This window comes from Rhinichthys klamathensis, unplaced genomic scaffold, assembly GCF_029890125.1.
Source record: "Rhinichthys klamathensis goyatoka isolate OS25496 unplaced genomic scaffold, OSU_Roscu_1.1 h1tg000485l_1, whole genome shotgun sequence".
Taxonomy (NCBI): Eukaryota; Metazoa; Chordata; class Actinopteri; order Cypriniformes; family Leuciscidae; genus Rhinichthys; species Rhinichthys klamathensis.
The window spans coordinates 2,027,934-2,047,945 of record NW_026606972.1 but is presented as its reverse complement, the minus strand read 5'-3'; the positions used below and the strand labels follow the sequence as shown (position 1 = coordinate 2,047,945).

The 20,012-nt window shown below is 37.1% G+C and overlaps 1 protein-coding gene across 2 annotated transcripts; it reads left to right on the top strand.

Annotated features, from left to right (window-relative positions):
- Positions 1-756: 756 nt before the first annotated feature.
- Positions 757-18,961, top strand: si:dkey-159a18.1 (sortilin). 2 transcript variants are annotated; one of them, XM_056237252.1, is made up of 21 exons: positions 757-1,042; positions 3,075-3,137; positions 3,321-3,397; positions 3,598-3,700; positions 4,170-4,337; positions 4,442-4,515; positions 12,882-12,928; positions 13,056-13,192; positions 13,334-13,417; positions 13,786-13,846; positions 14,444-14,596; positions 14,871-14,968; positions 15,332-15,431; positions 15,509-15,680; positions 15,795-15,988; positions 16,930-17,122; positions 17,199-17,315; positions 17,401-17,527; positions 18,032-18,138; positions 18,273-18,390; positions 18,586-18,961. In XM_056237252.1, exons 1-21 carry the CDS (start codon positions 818-820, stop codon positions 18,598-18,600), a joined length of 2,433 nt encoding a protein of 810 aa, XP_056093227.1. In that variant the 5' UTR covers positions 757-817; the 3' UTR covers positions 18,601-18,961. The 2 variants fall into 2 exon arrangements, with proteins under 2 accessions (XP_056093227.1, XP_056093226.1); XM_056237251.1 differs by having other exon boundaries at positions 14,441-14,596.
- The last annotated feature ends 1,051 nt before the right edge of the window (positions 18,962-20,012 follow it).

The window sequence follows — 20,012 nt, the reverse complement described above, 5'->3', positions numbered from 1 at the left end:
TTTTTAATTGTTGATTACCTGCAAACTGGAACGTCTGCTAGAACTGCCAATTTAATTTAAGTGGTGGGCCACAACACAAAGATAAATTATTTTAACATAAAAGTTTCTGTTTATATAATATATGTGTGTATATATATGATATAATATAAATGTGTACATCTATATGTACATGTGCGTACATGTATTTATACACACACACACACACATATATTATATAAACAAAAACTTTGATGTTAGATGCGATTAATCGATTTGACATAACTAAATTTCATTTTTAAAGTTTAAATCTGCTTTAAGTCAAGTCTATGCCTGTGTCTCAAAACCTATTGAGCTTCCTACCCAGACAGCACATGCCCAAAACGCAGCGCGCACAACCCGATCTCATGAGAAAAACAGTTTCACGTTTTGGTGAATTCATATAAACTTACGCTAGTTTAAGCATCAATACCCTCATTGTGGCGTAAGCTGATCATTCGAAAACGTACGAATCATTGAATTCGCCAATACATTAAATAATTACGAATTACCATGAGCCTATGATGTTTTGCGCACACTATGTTGTTTTTAAATGATGCTCAAAAATCCTGCAGTTGATGCCCAAAAGTGCTGTACACCATGCAATGATTGCTTTCTTAGGCTCGTGCAGCCAATGTATCACTCCTGCTGACTCGGATTGATATGCTGTTTGTTGAGGTAGGCAGCTCTTGCCTCTGCGGTGAGTCGATACCCGGACAGTGGCGCACACTCCTCCTCCTCCTCCAGCGCGCATCTTCTGAGGCACCAGGAAACTTGCCGCTTTCAAATCTGTCATACAGTCATGAACTGGACACTGCTCGTGTTCGGTAGTGTGTGCTTACTGGTCCTGGGTGAGGACGCGTTCGTACAAGGGAAGCGCGACGCGCGAACAGTAACTTTCTCTCGGACTGCACGCGGACACTCGAGATGCAGACGGGACACCTGGACTGGACAAGCGAGTTTCACAGCATGCAAGACTCCACTGTCTCCCAAAGACCAAGAGATTCTGCTCAGCCACACACACGAGGTGAGAACGAGACACTGAAGTTCACACAATCCAAATGCAGTATGTTTTTTATACTGTTTTGTCTTCTTTTTTTTTACTTTTGACATTGAGATGAATGTCAAAAAGTTGCCTGATTTACCTGAGTTCATAGTACATTTATGGCGACAAAGTTTATAGTCGTGTTAAAAGAATTTCTGTACATATTTACTAACAGTTATATATTATATATTTTAATAATATTTTAGTCATTTTAAAAATAAAGTTTTAAAATGTTTTTTTACATAAGATTTTTTTTCCCGTCCAATGTTGTTTTGGACACTGAAACAATTTTCTTTAATATATTTAAGAATATGAGCCTCATTTTATATATGGGCCATTCTACAGAATTGGTGCAAACTCCTGTCCGACAACCAAAAAACACATTTAAAAAAGCATTTAAGTATTCAAATTTTAGATGTTTACTGAGATCCTTCTATTATCTATTAAATCCCACAATACTATTTAAAATAATATAAGTAAGCTTAACATATATATATATATATAAATAATCAACATTTATTGGATACTTTCAACAGGGAGGGGGCTGTCCCGAACCCTAAACCCTAAATTTCAACTTGTGAAAATATTGAAATATTTCTTTTCAAAAAAATTTTTACATTGTTGTTTTTAAAAATATCTTTTTTGATTTCTTTTAAAAAGCAAAGTTAAAAAAACATTTATTTTATATTTTATTTTTAAATCATGAAACTTTATGCAAAAAAATGTGTCCCACATTTTCATGTCACTATACAAAATAATGTGTGTTTTAGTCCATTGGCCATTTAGTCCACTGATTTTAACCACACCTCTACATTTTTGATCAGGAAATATTCCTGTGTGCCTCTCTCTCATAGCCTCTCTTTCATTATAGATAGGTACACTACCATCATTTTGAGGGAAATGTGTTCAAAAGTCTGAAAATCTGTGTGTAACTTTAAGGACGTCACTACCAAACACCTTTTTTTCTGCAATTAAGCAAACTTTTTTGTGTGTAATTCCATAAAATTGTGTTTTTATGTGTGTACAACTGTTCAGAACTGTGCTAGGTAACCATGTGCTGGCTATCATCTTTGAACTAGGCTCAAAAGTATCTTAAATTGTCACTACCGAAACATTCATGACCAAAATATGCCATCATTGTTTTGGTAGTGACAAAAGGGAACACATAATCATTTATTTGGGGGAAATAAACAAAATTATTGTACAGTTATGCAAATCATTAGTATCTTAGTATGTTTTAGTAGTGTTTTAGTATGCAATTAAGTTAAAATTTTGTAATGTGATGTGGTCGCTACCAAAACATTACCGTCACTACAGAAAATGTGCCGTCACGACCGAAACATGAATGTTTTGTCTAAAATAAAGTATACTGAATTATCAACTAAGATGTTATGATAGTGTTTGGTTCAATGTACATTCAAACTAATGAATCCAATAACTTTGAAATCAGTATGATTAACCTATTGCCTTTTACAGAGAAAGATTGGGTTCAAAATACAACAAAGTTTATAAATTACACTTGAAATATTGTTAAAAATTGTAATTGTTATTGATTTACCTGTGAAAACTTTTTTTTTTAAATAGCAAAAAATATATTTACAAGGCAGATGTAAACACAATATTAAGGTCAATATAAACACTCTTATTAAATTATTTATTATTGTGTTTCGGTAGTGACAAATTTGGGGAGAGGAAAAATATTCTAAAACTTTCTGAAAATACAATATGATAATTAACTGCACAATTACTAGAAATGTGTACCTTGGATATTATACAATTTGCATACAAAATTTGTGGAAAAAGACACCCTTTTTTCAAGATGTTTCCAACTTTGAACCAATTTTGTTAGAATGGCCCATATATGTAAGGTTCTACAGGTTTGGAACAACACAAGGGAGAGTAAATTATAGGAATTTAAATTTTATGTAAACAATTAATTTAAATGACAGACTGAACAGGACAGTCCACTTCCATCAGTAAATGTGCAAGTCTGTCCTCTGGTCTTTTTTTCCAGACGGGGTTTCATGGTGATGATGGATCCAGTTTTACCCTCACATGGGTTGGAGATGGAACTGGGGTTAGTCATCCTTGCCAAATCATAAAAAGGATAACTGTATATCATAGTTCTCTATTAAGGTTAATACATTGATAATATGGATGAACATTGCATATGGATATGGATAAAATGCCTTTTGTGTAGTGTGTGTGTGTATTATGAAATCTTGCAGAAGTAGTGTGAACCCTTTTCTGTCCATCTCAGGTAATCCTGGTCCTTTCCACACTCAGCGCTCTCTCAGATTCATTTTATGAAGGCGGTTCGACGCGCCTTTACAGGAGGTCAGTGGTGCAGTTTTTACCTGTTCTCAAATAACATACTGGTGCTTCTGATAATCAGCTATGCAACCATGATAATAGGCTGATGCCAATCTCAAAAGAGCCAAATATCGCTTGGTTATTGGCCTAGCCAGCTGTTTACAAGATACATTTAGATGCAACCAATCAGGACTTCCTTACTGATAAGTTAAATCTTTTTACAGTGATGACTATGGAAAGTCTTTTCATGATATCTCCCATGCCATCAACAACACATTTATAAAGAAAGACTTTGGGATAAGTGCTGGACCTGGGAACCCTCAACAGGTAAATAAATGTGCTAACATTAAGTCTGTAGCCATGGCTAAAGTCACTTGACAAACCTGTCTCAACTAATTCTAATTATTAGCTAATAACTAATAGTAATAGATATAGCAGATTAGTAACATTACCTTTGTTCAGTAAAACTTTGTGACTGGGCATAGTTGTCAATTCGTGAGAAATATGTTTTTTTAAAACATTTTGACACCAGAGAGATTCTGTCCAATCAGAAAGGGCCATGACGACTGTCTCAAGATAGCTCATGGTTTTAACAGACATTGCTATTGACAGCAAACACGTAGTGTCAAAACCCACCACACACAAACATCAAACGACACCTTTTTAACTTCCTATGAAGTGGCGTTGGTGTGAAGCTAGTTTCCTGCTGTTGTTTCATTATTCTTTGGGAACCTATAGATTTCATAGGGTTGTAATTATTTTCACCAGAATTATACACTTTTTGTTGCCATTACAGGTGATTCTAACAGCCAACCTGCCTTTCACCGAGACGCTAGGAGGAGTTATTCTTACGTCGATGGATGCTGGTGTGACGTTCAGATCAGTGCAGCTTCCATTCCACCCAGCACAGGCCATTCAGTTCCACTACCAGGACCCAAAATACCTTGTGGTCATCAGCATTGATGTAAGTAAGGTTTCCTCTCCTGTATCATTAAGCCCCCTTAACAGTTTTTGAGTTGACTCAGGTCTTTACAACCCCCCTATTGTATTTGTACTTATTCTCTTTAGGATGGGCTATGGTTCTCACAAGACTTTGGTAACAGTTGGTCTGAAGTTCATGAAGGAGTTCACACATTCACATGGTGAGACCAATAACAGGGATCTGAATGAGTTTTAAGAACACACGAAACATTTGAGAATGTCTGTTTACACACATGTATTAAACAAAAACTTATGCTACATGCGATTAATCACGATTAATCGTGATATATATTTTTATATATATTTATATATATTATTATTAGGGCTGTCAAAATAACGTGTTAATTTCGATTAATTAATCTGAGAAGAAATAACGCGTTAAAAAAAATAACGCAGATTAATCCATTCCGTTTTGACCTTTGCGGAGCCGTTCTAGCCGTATAGCCACCATTCGTGTAAAAAGGAGGGAGACAAGAACGCGCTGCTTGGATCATTGTTTGGAACATTTACTTATAACAAACGGAGTTCGTCAACTCTAAAGTACCACATCAATGCAAAGCATCCAGGAGTGTGTGCGTGAGTCGGTGAGTGTGTCTGAGAGAAAGCGCGCTTGTGTGTGTGTGTGTGTGTGTGTGTGTGTGTGTTGTAACTTTTCACGCGCTCTCACGTCGACGTCACACAACCATTAGGGACTTTAAGCAACAGCTGCTTGTCACTACTCGATCCGTACCGGAAACACGATCTGTACTGCGCATGTGCGAGAACGCGTCTCCTTCCTGTCTGATGTCGAAACCATTTACGGCAGTTGTTGTTTGACACTACACGATCCGTATGGTAACCATGATCGTAACTGAAGCCCCTTAACTGACTTTTATTTATCCTTCGTCATTTTATTTATTGTTTATTTATTTTTATCTTTAATTTATTTTCTTCTCCCTAAAGTTGTGTTATTCTACGTGTTCCGTTTCCTGTTAACACTTTTATTTTTTTCAATTCTGTTTAAGCCAGTTACTGTTGTCAATTTTACAAACACATATGCATTAAGTGTGGGCAGTATGATGGTTGTAGTGTGCGATCAGCCTCCTCTACAGAAGTAATATTGTAATATTAACAATATTAGGGTACTACATGTAATATTTCATTTTCTAAAGGTTTGTTCTACTTATTTCAGCATACTTTAACAAATGTCTGCACTCAAGAAAACACAGAAACACTCAGAATAACATTATTTATTTATTAATAAATGAATTCATCCATACCTACCTCCATCCATCTATCATCCATCCCTCCTTCTATATCCCTCCCTCCTTCCTTCCTTCCTTCTATATTTATCCCTCCCTCCATTTATCCCTCCATCCATATCCATCCCTCCCTATCTATCCATCCCTCCCTCCATATCCATCCCTCTGCCTATCCATATCCATCCCTCCCTATCCATATCTCCCTCCCTCCTTCCTTCTATATCCATCCCTCCCTCCCTCCCTCCCTCCATATCCATCCCTCCCTCCTTCCTTCCTTCTATATCCATCCTTCCTTCTATATCCATCCCTCCTTCTATATTCATCTTTCCCTCCCTCTCCCTCCATCCCACACGCTCTCACTCTCACCACACGCTCTCACTCTCACCACACGCTCTCACTCTCACCACACGCTCTCACTCTCACCACACGCTCTCACTCTCACCACACGCTCTCACTCTCACCACACGCTCTCACTCTCACCACACGCTCTCACTCTCACCACACGCTCTCACTCTCACCACACGCTCTCACTCTCACCACACGCTCTCACTCTCACCACACGCTCTCACTCTCACCACACGCTCTCACTATCACCACACGCTCTCACTCTCACCACACGCTCTCACTCTCACCACACGCTCTCACTCTCACCACACGCTCTCACTCTCACCACACGCTCTCACTCTCACCACACGCTCTCACTATCACCACACGCTCTCACTCTCACCACACGCTCTCACTATCACCACACGCTCTCACTCTCACTCGCTCTCACTCTCACTCGCTCTTGCACACTCATGAACAAACAAACATGGCATTGACCTTCAGGCCTTGTTCATCAGCACAGGATGATAAAAATGTTTCCATGTCATCTAGACACTGGAATAAAAACAAAAAGTCATCCTTTGCGTCAGGAAGTTCCTCCAGGACATTCCTGAGGGCATTTTTTTGTTAAATTCCGCTCATCTGCAGGAAAGAAGGCTCTGTCACCTTCCCACAGAATAAGTCTACATGACTGCGTACCAGGGATGGAAATTAACTTTTTTGTCCACCGGCCACTGTGGCTGGTGGATTTCAAAATCTACCAGCCACTCAATGTTTTTACCAGCCACTTTCTTGTTTTTAACCGACAATGTGTAACTGCATGTGAAAATTAATACTACAAGAATACTTAAGCAGTTTATTTAATCTCAAGTCTCAATGAAATACTGACATTTTCTCTTTCTCTCACCCTCGGCCTCATCCACCTAGTCTGTCATTTTTTTTTGTTTTGATGATAAATTGAGCCAGCCTCCAAAAGTAATTAACCTGTCCTGTGATTTTTTTTCTCTCTCACACAACACTCTCCAGACACGGATTTATGAGCTATAGTATGTTGGTTGCCTTTACATTAGAATAATATTTAATATAATCTAGATATGAAATGGAATAAATAGCATTCAATACAAAATGAATATGTCTCATATATTGAAATCAAGTTTTATGTGATAAAATATTTGCTTTGTTGTGCATTAGAACCACATCAGGCATTTAGTACAAAATAATTTATTGAAGCATCCAGATACTTCACCACGTGACAGCAGCTAGGCTCCTGATTGGTTAACGCGGCGCGAATTGACGCTAAAGTTCAGATTTTTCAACTCCGGCGGCAGACGCGAATTCGCGTCAAACGCGTGAATGCACAAAAGCACTCAATAAAATCATGCGCGCGGAACGCGTCAGACGCTCGAACTTGCCGCGCGAATGAGGCGTATTCGCATCTACCACGGCGCGCTCTACACCTCATTCGCGCCGCAGGAATTTTTTACGCGCGTAACGCGTCTTTGCATTGACTTAACAATGAAATCACTCGCGAATGTAACGCCACATTTTGTTTGAAGGTGTGCCTCCTCTAAAAGTGTCCGCCGTCCGGGTGAAACAGTATGCTATTTTTATTTACCCGCCACGGTGGCCGGTAGGTGAAGCGAGTTTACCCGCCACAACACAAAATCACCCGCATTTGGCTGGTGGCGGGTGCTAATTTCCATCCCTGCTGCGTACCCAGTCCTGCGCTGTAAGAAGGTCTCTTACAATGATTGGCTGTAAATATATAAATAATGGCACAAAATAATGAATCTATTTATCTAGCATGCATGCAACTGCTTGATATATGACCAATAAAATAATTGACCTTATCAGTGTCCTCTTCAACTACAACTCTTTTGCTGAGCGACAGCTGGTGGTGGTGGATTTTGACACCCTAAAGACAGGCTCAAGGTTTCCCTGAAGGAGTTGGGATGCTTCCTTTGTCCAAAATGCAAATCTTTGTCCATGCCTTTGGAAAATATGTAAATGTAGGAACTCTATTTTTATAAAAACCTTTTTATTGTCACTTTTCTAACAGTGGCTAAATACAACCAAGATAATGAAATTTTATCAGTAGAATCTGTCATACCCTTCTAGGCAAAACCTCTCCATCAACTGAATGCACCACCACTGGCGAATCAATGGCACCTTCTCCTAAAAACACACACACAAAAAAAAAATACATATTTGATACATATGAGTTTGATGGGATACTTCTGTGAAAATCCAGCTTACCTCTGTGAATAGTAATGGACAGGAAGTACAGGTACTGAGAGCATACTGTGAAATACAAATAACACTGTAAGACTTTGATTTTTTTATCTAATTATAAAATATCTATTTTATTATCTACCTCTGACAAATGAATTATTCTTACCATCAACATGTAAACAGCACAGGAATTCTCTGAACACTGTTGAAGAGAAACCTGTAAAAGGGAAAGTCCAAAGTAATTTTAACAACAGTAAACAGTAAACAACTGCTAGCTTGTTTTAACATTTATACATGCATACTTAAATTAGCTTTACACAATTCCATCCTTTAAAACATACCCCAAGGTCTCTTCCTGTTTTTTCAGTCCAGGATCCTGGGTCAATGGAGCTTGCAATGTGCCTGGCATTCCAAAGAAAACACAAAATACATAATATGTAATTAAATTATCAGTTATGTATACTGATAATGAGGATTTTAAATGAACTTGAAGCCTGAGAACGTGGATCTTATGTGAACTTAAAGCCTGAGAACGAGGCTTTTATGTGAACGAAGCCTGAGAACGAGGCTCCCTTTGCAAATTGTAACCAAATAACATGCCTGGAACAAGGCTAGTAAATCAATTATCTTTAGTCTCAACCTAAATATGGTTCTGTAACTGTCATCTCCAAAACCATCAGGACGAAGAGAATCAAGGAAAAGTATCTCCCTTTTAGCTACCAACATAACCTGCAATGGGTATTTTGTTAATATCCATGAAAATAGAACGCACTTAATCCTACCTTTTGTAAATGATACATCTTTTCCCTTATGGAAAGAACATTATAAGTTACTGAACACGCATACATTAAAATAAATACCGTTTCTGGCAGTGGTCCAATCAGATCCAAACCAACCACCTCCCAAGCTTCTTTTACCTGCATGCCACAAAATTAGTATTAGTCAAATGCTGGTAAAACTGTACACAAGCTTGAGACTAGCTTGTTAGTTTCATCAGTATGCTAAAACATTGTAAGCAGTACCTTAATGGAATGCAAAACTGGCACAACAGTCTTGATTGGGTCATTCAGCTGGCAGCGGTGACAACATCTGACCTAAAAAGCAACACATTTTTTCAACAAATTGTCTAGAAAAATAGCCAGTTGATGAGAGGCGGTATTAAAATTAAGTGACATGGCATCTGTGGCTTTAATATGTTAAGTCCATATGCTACTGCAGTTGATACAAGTTGGTGATAATACAGTAGACAACATTTTAAGTGGATAAAGACCTTTTTATTAAAGTTATATATGACTTTTGAACAATACCCATTCTTGTCTTAGGACAACTTCGATTAACTTTTTTGATCCACATCAAATATAACTTTTAAAACAAGGAGGTATCAAACAAAGGTGGCAAAAGTTGACACAATCTTAAGTATAGATATAAGATACCCATTAAGTTTGTAAAATTACCCATTCTTTCACGTCCTGGATAATTGTAGACCAATAGTAGCCAGCAATAACCCGGTTTTGAGTGCCTCTGACGCCACTATGATTGCCAGTCCCAGGATTATTATGGCACTCCGTGAGAACAGACCTCTTCTTTTCCTCTGACAGGACAACTAGCCGCATATACTGCATACTGGGGCCGATGTAGAAGAGTCTGTCGTCTGTTTTAAAAGGAAAAAAGAAAACGTCTGAAAGAGTTGAAGTTCAAAGTAAATAGAAAAATATCATATTACTATCTGATATCTGACAGGTTTAACTACATTAAAGTCACGTATTAATACACAGATATGGGAGCTGAACAAGTAAAACAACTCAAATTTAAACAATTAAAATAACTTGATATTTTAAACTAATTTATTCATTTAGCACATGAGGTTGTACCAGTCAGTCAGTTCTCTTCTATTTTTCATTATAAAATCTTCCGGTTCTTTCTTACCCCCGGTTTCACACAGACAAGGCCCAGAGTGTAAAATGCATATTTGAGCTGTTTTAACTAAAAGCAACACCGTGACTGATACATTTAAAAATATGTCAGTGCCATTTTTTGTCTCAAGATACACACGAGTAATGTTTATTTTTTCTAAAGCATGTTTATAAAAGCTGGCAGTAACGATACCCTCATTTCACAATTAGATACATATCACGATACTGAACTCACGATACGATATTATTGCGATACTCCCAAGAAATATTATAAAAGGTTAACACAAAATGCACTGTTGATTAAAATGCTAACTTTGATATTGCATTGTGGGTTTAAATTAATAGGCTTGGAATTGGTGCTTGTAACCCAAGGATGTTTCCACCAGAATAAACATATTCATGATTCTGAAGCTGAAAATACTTAATTATTTTAGACGAATATAGCCTACTTAACATTCTGGTAACATAAGACGTTTGGCATTGATTATCAGGACCCACAAATATTCCCCATTTATTACACATTATAATCAACATTATAAAGTAGTTTAATGTAGTAGTACTTACACAAAAACTCTGAAAACATCAAATTTCTTCCTCACACAGTAATTTTTATTTTGGGTGAACTATCCACGATACATATTGTCACTATCCACAATACGTATTGTTGCATTTTTGTATTACGAAATATTGTGGCACGATATATTGTTACACAACACAATTGAACTAAGGCATAATCCTGGATTAGTCTTACTTGTCATAGTTACCTTTGATGATAAAATTCGCAGATGACCGTTTCACTTTCCGACGCTCAGCGGGATTGTCAGGCATTTCTCCTTTTAAGAGAAATTCTTGAACTTTCACATAAAATGCAAAAGAATCCATGTTTTTTTCGCACATGCAGGACAGTAAAGTACAAATCGTGCCAGTAAAGTTCGGATCGAGTAGTGACAGTGAAGTTGTCGTAAAAACATTGATGATGACAGGAAGTGGCGGAAAAACTTCGTTCTCGCACATGCGCAGTACAGATCATGTTACCGGTACGGATCGAGTAGCGACACTGCTGATAGAACGGCAACGGCAGCCGGAAGTAAACGGTTAACTGCCGTAGCTAAAGAGCGCAAAAATCACTAAGCAACAGTAAAGAGGACGGCATAGGGGATAATTTAATCATCAGACAAAATACAAAAAATAAACTGATTTTAAAAAGTAAGAGAAGGGTTGATTTTGGCATTTAATGATATACAGAAACGATTATAATGCCACATAACCTAAAACATAACATTAACTTTCTTAATCTGTCACGTAGTATCGACTACGGCAAATCAGCTGTTCTCCCGTTGTAGACGGTTACAGTAGAACGTCGCGAAGTAGCAGTTAATGTCGCGCATGCGCAATAGAACGACAGAATGCCGTTGCCGTTCCACCAGAGGCTGTTGCTTAAAGTTCTCACGCACAGAAAAATCGCGCACCAAAGAGAGGACACGGAAACAGACAAGACAGAGCACGTTACTTATGATATTAAAAAAATCTCAGCTCTCAGATTCTGTCAATTTTATTACGAAAATCAAACAATAACTACCGTTTTGGCGCTTGTAAATGTGACATGACAGATCCCTCTTGAACCGATCATCTCTCTAGCTAATAGTAAATCAACACGAATGACCAATGTTGAAAGATACAGTAGGGCAGCCTAAAACTTACCGAAATGTATATTCCTCGATCAATCAGTGTTTTTCAACCACGAAAAGAGGTCAATAAAAAAGCTGGAGAACAATTATGTCACATAACATTTAGCCTAAATTACCTCAGGAAAGCCATTTCATGACCATATAGCACGTTATTTGGCTATAAAAAAAGAGCTATAGAGAGTATTTTTCTAAATTTATGTAGCCTACTACTATATTATGTAGGCTATTATATTTTTACTTAGCCGTTATCAAAGTTGTTATTTGTAATAAACACACATTATATTTAATTTGAGCTATTTTTAACCTTAAATACTACCAGCTGATATGGCTCTCTGTATTTTTACAGCATTGGGTGAGATTTTTTTTTCTTGAGAAAAATGAATGCCTATCTTGTGTACCTAATATTTATCCAAATGAGTCAATATTGCATCAAATCACAAGAATTAAATTAAATTGAAATCGTGAAATTTGTGTCAAGCAATAATAATAAAAACGTAGCTTACCAGAAATTGTACCATGTAAACATTGTAAGATTGTGTATGCGATTAATTTAGATTAATTAATTACAGAGTATGTAATGTAAATGTAAGTGTAAATGTAAAATTTGATCTTTTTACAGAAAAATTTTTAATCGATTGACAGCCCTAATTATTATATTTATATGTATTATATATACTGTATATGTGTCTGTGTGTGTATACTGTATAATAACACATATATTTATCCATAGATATTTATGTGTGTATATATATATATATATAGAGACTCACACACACACACACACACACACACACACACACACACACACACACACACACACACACACACACACACACACACACACACACACACACACACATATAACATTTATATAAGTAAAATAATATATATATTATGTAAACAAAAGTTTGGTTAGATGTGATTAAATTTTGATTAATCGATTTGACAGCACTTATAAATTATAAATATATATAGAAATATAGAAATACACACACATATATATATACGTGTGTGTGTGTGTGTGTGTGTGTGTGTGTGTGTGTGTGTGTGTGTGTGTGTGTGTGTGAATAAATCAGTTTCATTTCCATAAATATGATTTTTTTTTTTTATTACTATTATTCATTTCAAGGGGATCTGGAATTACTCTCTTCTTCAGTTCCAGCCCAAAAGGAACAGGTGCCTCTAGTTTTTCCCCCCAATAAATCATTAGACAAGAATAATCAGAGATACATTTTTTGTATAGCAGAAAGAAATTGGTAATTTATTGCTAATTTATTGACTCTATTCATTGTGTTTAAACCAGTGGAGGCAGCAAGACGAGGCGAGCTTATTCTGAGACGGACGCAGGATTTTGGCCAAACCTTTGCCACCATCGCCAAGAACATCTTTTCTTTCGGATACATTGGTGGTTTCCTGTTTACCTCAGTCATGGAAAAACTGGTGTGGATCATTACAGACAACATGCGCACTCAAGCACGTGTTCACTCTCATGAACACACTCCGTGTTGACCAACCTTGCTCACTTTCCCTTCTGTAAGAATCATCATGGCATGTTTGATTTATGAGATGTTGTGTTTACAGGGCTCTCCCCGTGTCATCTATGTGTCTTCAGACCAGGGTGACCATTTCAAAAAAGCTCAGCTACCATCAGCCACGACAGAGCAGGTGTGAAGAGCACACACAAGCTTGAACACACTTTTAAATAAATGTATTTATAATGAATTAATTATACATAAATAATGGATTATTATTATTACTAAATGTATTTATAATTATTTGTTATAAATAATATATGACTGATATTATATTATAATTACTTAAATACAATAATTATTATTAATATAATTAAGTGTATTTATTTATTTTTCATAAATATGTTTGGGGAAATGTGCAAGTTGTGCCATTACTTGTTGGTCCTGCTGATTTGGCAGAAAAAAAAACTGCCACAGCCTCTCACAAAGATGATTCAAGAGCTACACACACTCATAACACTGTGCGCAACTCTTTAACTCACTGTTGATGTCTGTTTGCAGTTCTACTCCGTCCTGGACGGCGACGAGGACATGATCTTCATGCATGTGGACAACCCTGGAGGTGCTGTTTCACGCTTTTTAACTTCATCCAGTCCTCTTTCCCCATTCTATCAAAGCTGTAAAAGAGAAGGATCCTTATTATTTAACAGCTCAACCACTGTTGCTGTCAGTTTAACAGTGTGGAGGCAGGACTTGTCAAGCGAGTTCCACTTTGTGCTGACATATCATAGAATGTCTCTGCACAAGTTGCTAGACTCTTTTGGGTCAGTGTGTACGCTATTCATCTTTGAGTCTGGAGGTCTTTGTGTAGCGACGATCACTGGAAACAGATAAGAGTGAAGATGGTGTAGTCTTTCAGTCAGGCCTTCGCTGTCACACTAGAGGAAATTGCACACAAATACACCCCTCATTGTATTTACATGTCTGTATGACATACAGTACATGGTTCAAGTGAAGAGTTATCTTATTTCCCAGCATGCTTTTACATGTCGATCTGTTTCTCACTGGACGTTCGATTCACATTTTGTCACATGAAGCCGGTTAGATGGGTTTGCGGTGTTTGAATAATGATGCTTATGGCTGATCTCTTATCTCGTCTGAGAGAAAGCTGTGTCAGCGGAGTGTTTGTGTGTGATGTGATCTCACATGCTTACAGAAGACACATATTTTGGGACAATCTACACCTCTGATGACCGTGGAATCCTGTATTCTAAGTCTCTGGAGCGCCACCTGTTCGGTGGGGAGGGGAAGAGCGATTTCACTAACGTTACATCTTTGAGAGGGGTCTATCTCACCAACAAACTGGAGGAGGGTATGAACATTTGTTTCATGTTATTTCAATTGTCCTTAAAATGAAAGTTCTGCATCAAGGATGTACATCTGAGCTTCCGTTTATCATATTTGATGAGAAATCGCTCAGGTTTAAAAATATCTTCACTTGTGAATGAAAGGCTAATGGGTTTGGAATAACATGAGGGTGAGTAAATGATGACAGAATTTTTATTTTTGGGTGAACTATCCCTTTAAGTACCAAATAGCCAATCACAATTGTAACGGTGCTGAAGTCATCACCTCTTGGCCCGCAGATGGACGCATTCGTTCAGTCATTTCGTTCGACAGAGGTGGCCGATGGAGATTTCTGAATAAACCAGAGAATGTGGATTGTCCAGACAACTCGAAAAAGGTAACAGCTGAGGACTGAGTGAAGAGAAATTGTATCTGTTGAAGTTTTGATGAGCACAGATTTCATTGCTCAGTTTCCTGTTCAAACAGGAAGTCGCGGAAATACATATTTTTAAAAATTAGCCAATATTGGACGAACATTTTACAAAAGAAATAGGCTATTTTAAAAATGTTTATGAAAACATTGGCGTATAGATTAGCCTCAAAGCTTTTGACGACTGAGACGCTAGATGTTTTCTTCAGTATTGTGATGTAAATCCTTGTAAAACGGATTATCAAAAAAGAAAAAATGTAGGGGAGGGACTTCTAGAGTGAATTTTCATTTCATGCAGACTTAAAAGGTTACTGTAAATGTGTGTTTCAGTGTAACCTGCACATCCACGGAGAGCACAGTCACTTCAGCGGAATCACTCCCATGCTGCCTCTCTCTGAACCCACCGCCACGGGTCTGGTCATCGCGCATGGTACTAGTCCCTCCCCTCTATCCTCACAGCTTCCACCTTGCCCGACAAACTGGTCTAAATGTCAAATGTCACTGCAGGCAGTGTCGGAGACTCCATTTCTGCTGCCCGGCCAGATGTGTACGTGTCTGGGGACGGAGGTTACACCTGGTGGGGGACTCTGAGAGGACCTCACCACTACAGTATCCTGGACTCTGGAGGCCTGTTAGTGGCTGTGGAGGCGCATAGAGACAGACAGATCAGCTCCATAAAGTAACACTATCACTTGCCCTGTTGAAAACATCTCTTTTATGATAAATGAAGTCATATTTCGACATGTAATTTGTGTTTGCTGTCGTATATGACTATGTATGTGGATGTTTTCAGGTTTTCCACAGATGAAGGACAATGCTGGAAGACATATAATTTTACAGGCCACCCGATCTTCTTGGCAGGACTGGCATCAGAGCCAGGCACTAAGACAATGAATATCAGCATTTTCGGCTACCGCCCAGATGATGATGATCAGCCCATGTGGGTGGCTGTCACCATAGACTTTGAACACCTGCTCACCAGAGAATGTAAGAAACTTTTCAAGAATTATGGGCAGAATTCAAATACTGTAATAAGTGTCATATGAATATCATTGAGGCTCAGACCAGCGTTGGGGAAAGTTACTTTTAAAAGTAATGCGTTACAATATTGCATTACTCCGCGGGACATAATTGCGCTCTTTTGCAAGGGAAGACAAAAAACGTTGAAATTACTAGTTAACTTGGCTTTGTGCTCATGGTTCGAGTTTTGATTATTAGATTATGTAGTTGTTTGTTTTTAGTAGTTTATTACTTAATATAAACAAAATATAAAAATGGTCTACTTTTCTTAAGAGATAAACCCTGCACCACCCATAGACATAGGTATCTAAACGTGAAAAAAAAAAAATTATAATAGCCTGATAAAACATCTGATCTTATGAGATATGCTGGTTCATTAAGCTGAATAGCCAATCAGAGTGATCTCTCTCACCGACGTGCTGTGCCGCTGCCGCAGGTTCAATATGCTCAAGGCCAACAGACACTCAATGACAGCCCAAAAATCTCCAACTATCAACTTGCGGTTACTACATTAAAAATGGAGAAATTACAGTTCCTAAATTTTTACTATCTCTCTGAGTTCTGGGTTGTTGCTAGGTGGTTTCTTACTGGCTCAAGTCTCTATGATATTCTAGTCCCTTAATAATTCATTTTTTTGTGTAAGAAAACAAGATTTTTTCACCAGTTTTATCATCTACCAGGTGAAATCAGTTAGCCTGGTTCTACCAGACTCTCGTACATTTCATTCTGAAGGAAAATAAAATTGAGCGGAAGTGCGTAGGAGGGCGGAGCCAGGCTAGAAATCAGTAGGATTGCTTAGAAAATGAACACCATTGCTCACTCTACTCAATATCATTCATATCTGTGCCACAAATGTGGCAATTTAAAACATAGGTTAAGGGGTTTGTTTAAATCGTCATATTTCCTAGGTGGTGAACAGGACTATGTGAAGTGGTTGGCGCACTCCGACTATGACTCTGACCCAGAAACAGACGGATGTCTCTTGGGCTACAAGGAGACATTTAGAAGACTGAAAAAACTTTCAGCATGTCGAAACGGGAGAGGATATGTGGTCAGCAGGCAGCAGCGCCCGTGTCTTTGCACTAGAGAAGACTTCATGTGGTAGGAAAAATGGCAGAATTAGGTTTGGACTTCTGCTTGTACCCAAGGGTTTTCTGAACATCTATCCTGTCAACAGTGACTATGGCTTCTATCGACATGAAAACAGCTCGGAGTGTCTCCCACAGCCTGACTTCCTGAATCAAACTCAGGATATTTGCTTAGATGGGGAGCTAGAGGACCTTCAGACTTCAGGGTGATTAAATGCATCTTGTTTTCTATTTCGGACAAATACATATACTCACACTTCACTGTTATAATTATACCACTGTGTCAAGCAGGTATCGTAAGATTCCCGGCGATAAATGTGAGGGCGGTTTCAGCCCTACGAGAAGAAACAATGCTTTGAAAAAGAATTGTGGGAAAGACAGTTCACCTACTTCCTCAAATTTGCATACTGAGAAATCAGTAAGTAGTCCATTTCTGAGAATTATTCAATCATTTGAGGGTGGCCAAAAACATTCAGTAAAAATCATTTTAAATACATTTTGGGCCATTCTTTGAGGATGGATGTTACATACAATATGAAGAGCATAAATCCTTTGAATAAGTAAAATTTGCTTACGCATTATAAGCAAGACTGCTGTATTTTGGAATTAACATGGCTGTTGTTCAGCTGCATATGTGATTTTTTTCAATAGTTCAATAAACAAGATGTTAATATTGAGAAACTTCCATTGTGGTCACAAAAGTATCAGTTACTTTTGGTCTGTTTTTGCTTTGTCTGTTTTTTCAGTGACTCATAAAGACTTGTTTGCTGCAACCTACTGTTTTAACAATATAACTTCAGATCGAGTCAGATAAAATTCCCTCCCTCCAAAATGCACAGACTAAAATAAGAAAAATATAAGTATTATTATATATAAATATAATAATTGTTGATACATTTATTTACTGTCTTTTTATTTGCAGCCAGGCATGCTGGTTCTCATTGTGGTATGTACTTGTGTGGGGGTCATCGGTTTGGTTATTACTGCAGCTTTAATAATCACTTCAAGGAGAGGACACTGTAGGCAAAGGTAAGGTAACATGATAAAAACCTTCATCATCCTGTGTTCGATATTACATCCATTTAAAGCCACGATTAGTATCTGACATACGAATTACCTTGCAGAAGTCACATTCTCTTCTGGTCAAATTGTGTCCCCTGCAGGTCACCTGCGTATCGCTTTTCTGTTCTGCAACTCCAGGAAGATGAACTGTATGTTAACTATGAGAGCAGCCCCAATGGCAAAATAAATGGTTTCCAGGACCAGGAGGATTCAGATGATGTGAGCTTGATTAAGCAAACAATATTATCCTCTCTTGCATCCATTCAGTTTGCCTGTTTATATTGATTTAAATTTTAAAGTATAATAACACCCCCTCACACACACAGATACCCCTGTTATTTCCTAATAAATGCCTGTTTATTATTGTTATTATTATTTTGCATTCACTTGCTGACCTTTTGACCTTTTCTTTAGGATCTCATCGAATGAACAACATAAGCTTGGAACAACTCAAGATTTGCAGACAGAAGTGAATTGTTTCAAATGAATCTCTTCTCAACCCCTGCAGGCACTGTAACTGGACAATAAACGGCTAGAAATAATGTTGAACTGAAAATGATATCTTGCTGCGGTCAGGTTCTTGTTTTGTTTTATGAAGTGTCTTATAGGCACCAGAGGATAATGTATAATTACGAGTGAATTTACCTTCACACTCTGTCTTTTGCACTGGAATCATTCATATTCCCTCAAGCTGCTGCTGGCAATCCTCCTTGAGGTTTGGGACTATGTATTTTCAAATAGACCATTCTACTGTTTTTAATTTGTAAATAAATTAAAATGCATTTAAACAGCCTGGATTATTTATGCTCTTCCAATCATCCACATTTAAATAATTGTTAAACACCATATTTAGTATATTTATATTTCAGAGTATATAATCATAAAATAATTTGAAGTTTTTTTTAAATAGCTTCATAAAGAATAAAGTATGTTACATTACATAGTGCAAATTGCTCTACCACTGTATAGCTAATACAATATAGAAAAAATTCAAAAGAGAAAGAGGCCAAAGAGTATGTCTTTGAAAAACAAATAAACCACACACCTCACATGAACATATATTCACCTCACACCTCCTCGGTAACACATACTCTCAAGCATACACTACATACTACACTATACACCAACATGCACCAGACACACATCTTGGTTACACTTTATTTTAAGGTGACCTTGTTACAATACATTTAAGTACTACCTAATAGTACATGTACTTACTATTAGTGTTAGGGTTAAGGTTTGGCTCAGGGTTAGTTGCATGTAACTTTGCATAATTGACTGTTATTACTATAGTAATAACATGTAACAGGGACACTCACTAAAACACAAGCCTGACTCAAGATTCAAGACTCAAGAATATTATACCAACACAGGGTATACGACAAAATAAATACATTTATAAAACATTTATGAATTACACAATATAAAGACGTAGTACACTTTTGTCTTTGAATCGCGTTGAGTGTTTTTTTCAGTCCATTGTCTGTCCAGTCACATTATGCTATCTACATTAAAAATCTAGAATTTCCTATTCAAGCATAGCTTACTTTAGTTTAACGCAACATCTATGTCTTAAAATTAATTACATATTAATTAATATCTTTTTTTATTCAAGAAATGTTTTACAATACTGCAAAAACACATTTCTTCGAAATCTAGAACATTTCCAAAAAAACATATATTAAACAAATGAAGTCAATTTTGCACAAAGGTAATTTTTTTATCTTTTTTTTTTATTTTATTTTTATTTTTTTATTTTTATTATAAATTACAAAAATAAGTCAGATACTTACACAAAAACAAAATTCAAGGAATTAACACATTCCTTATATCACAAATAT

Bases quoted from the DNA above. Each gene is read 5' to 3' on its own strand.
- si:dkey-159a18.1 (XM_056237251.1), top strand. From the start codon at position 818: ATGAACTGGACACTGCTCGTGTTCGGTAGTGTGTGCTTACTGGTCCTG. The intron at 3,138-3,320 runs GTTAGTCATCCT...TGTCCATCTCAG, and splicing joins GGGTTGGAGATGGAACTGGG to GTAATCCTGGTCCTTTCCAC. The intron at 4,516-12,881 runs GTGAGACCAATA...ATTCATTTCAAG, and splicing joins GGAGTTCACACATTCACATG to GGGATCTGGAATTACTCTCT.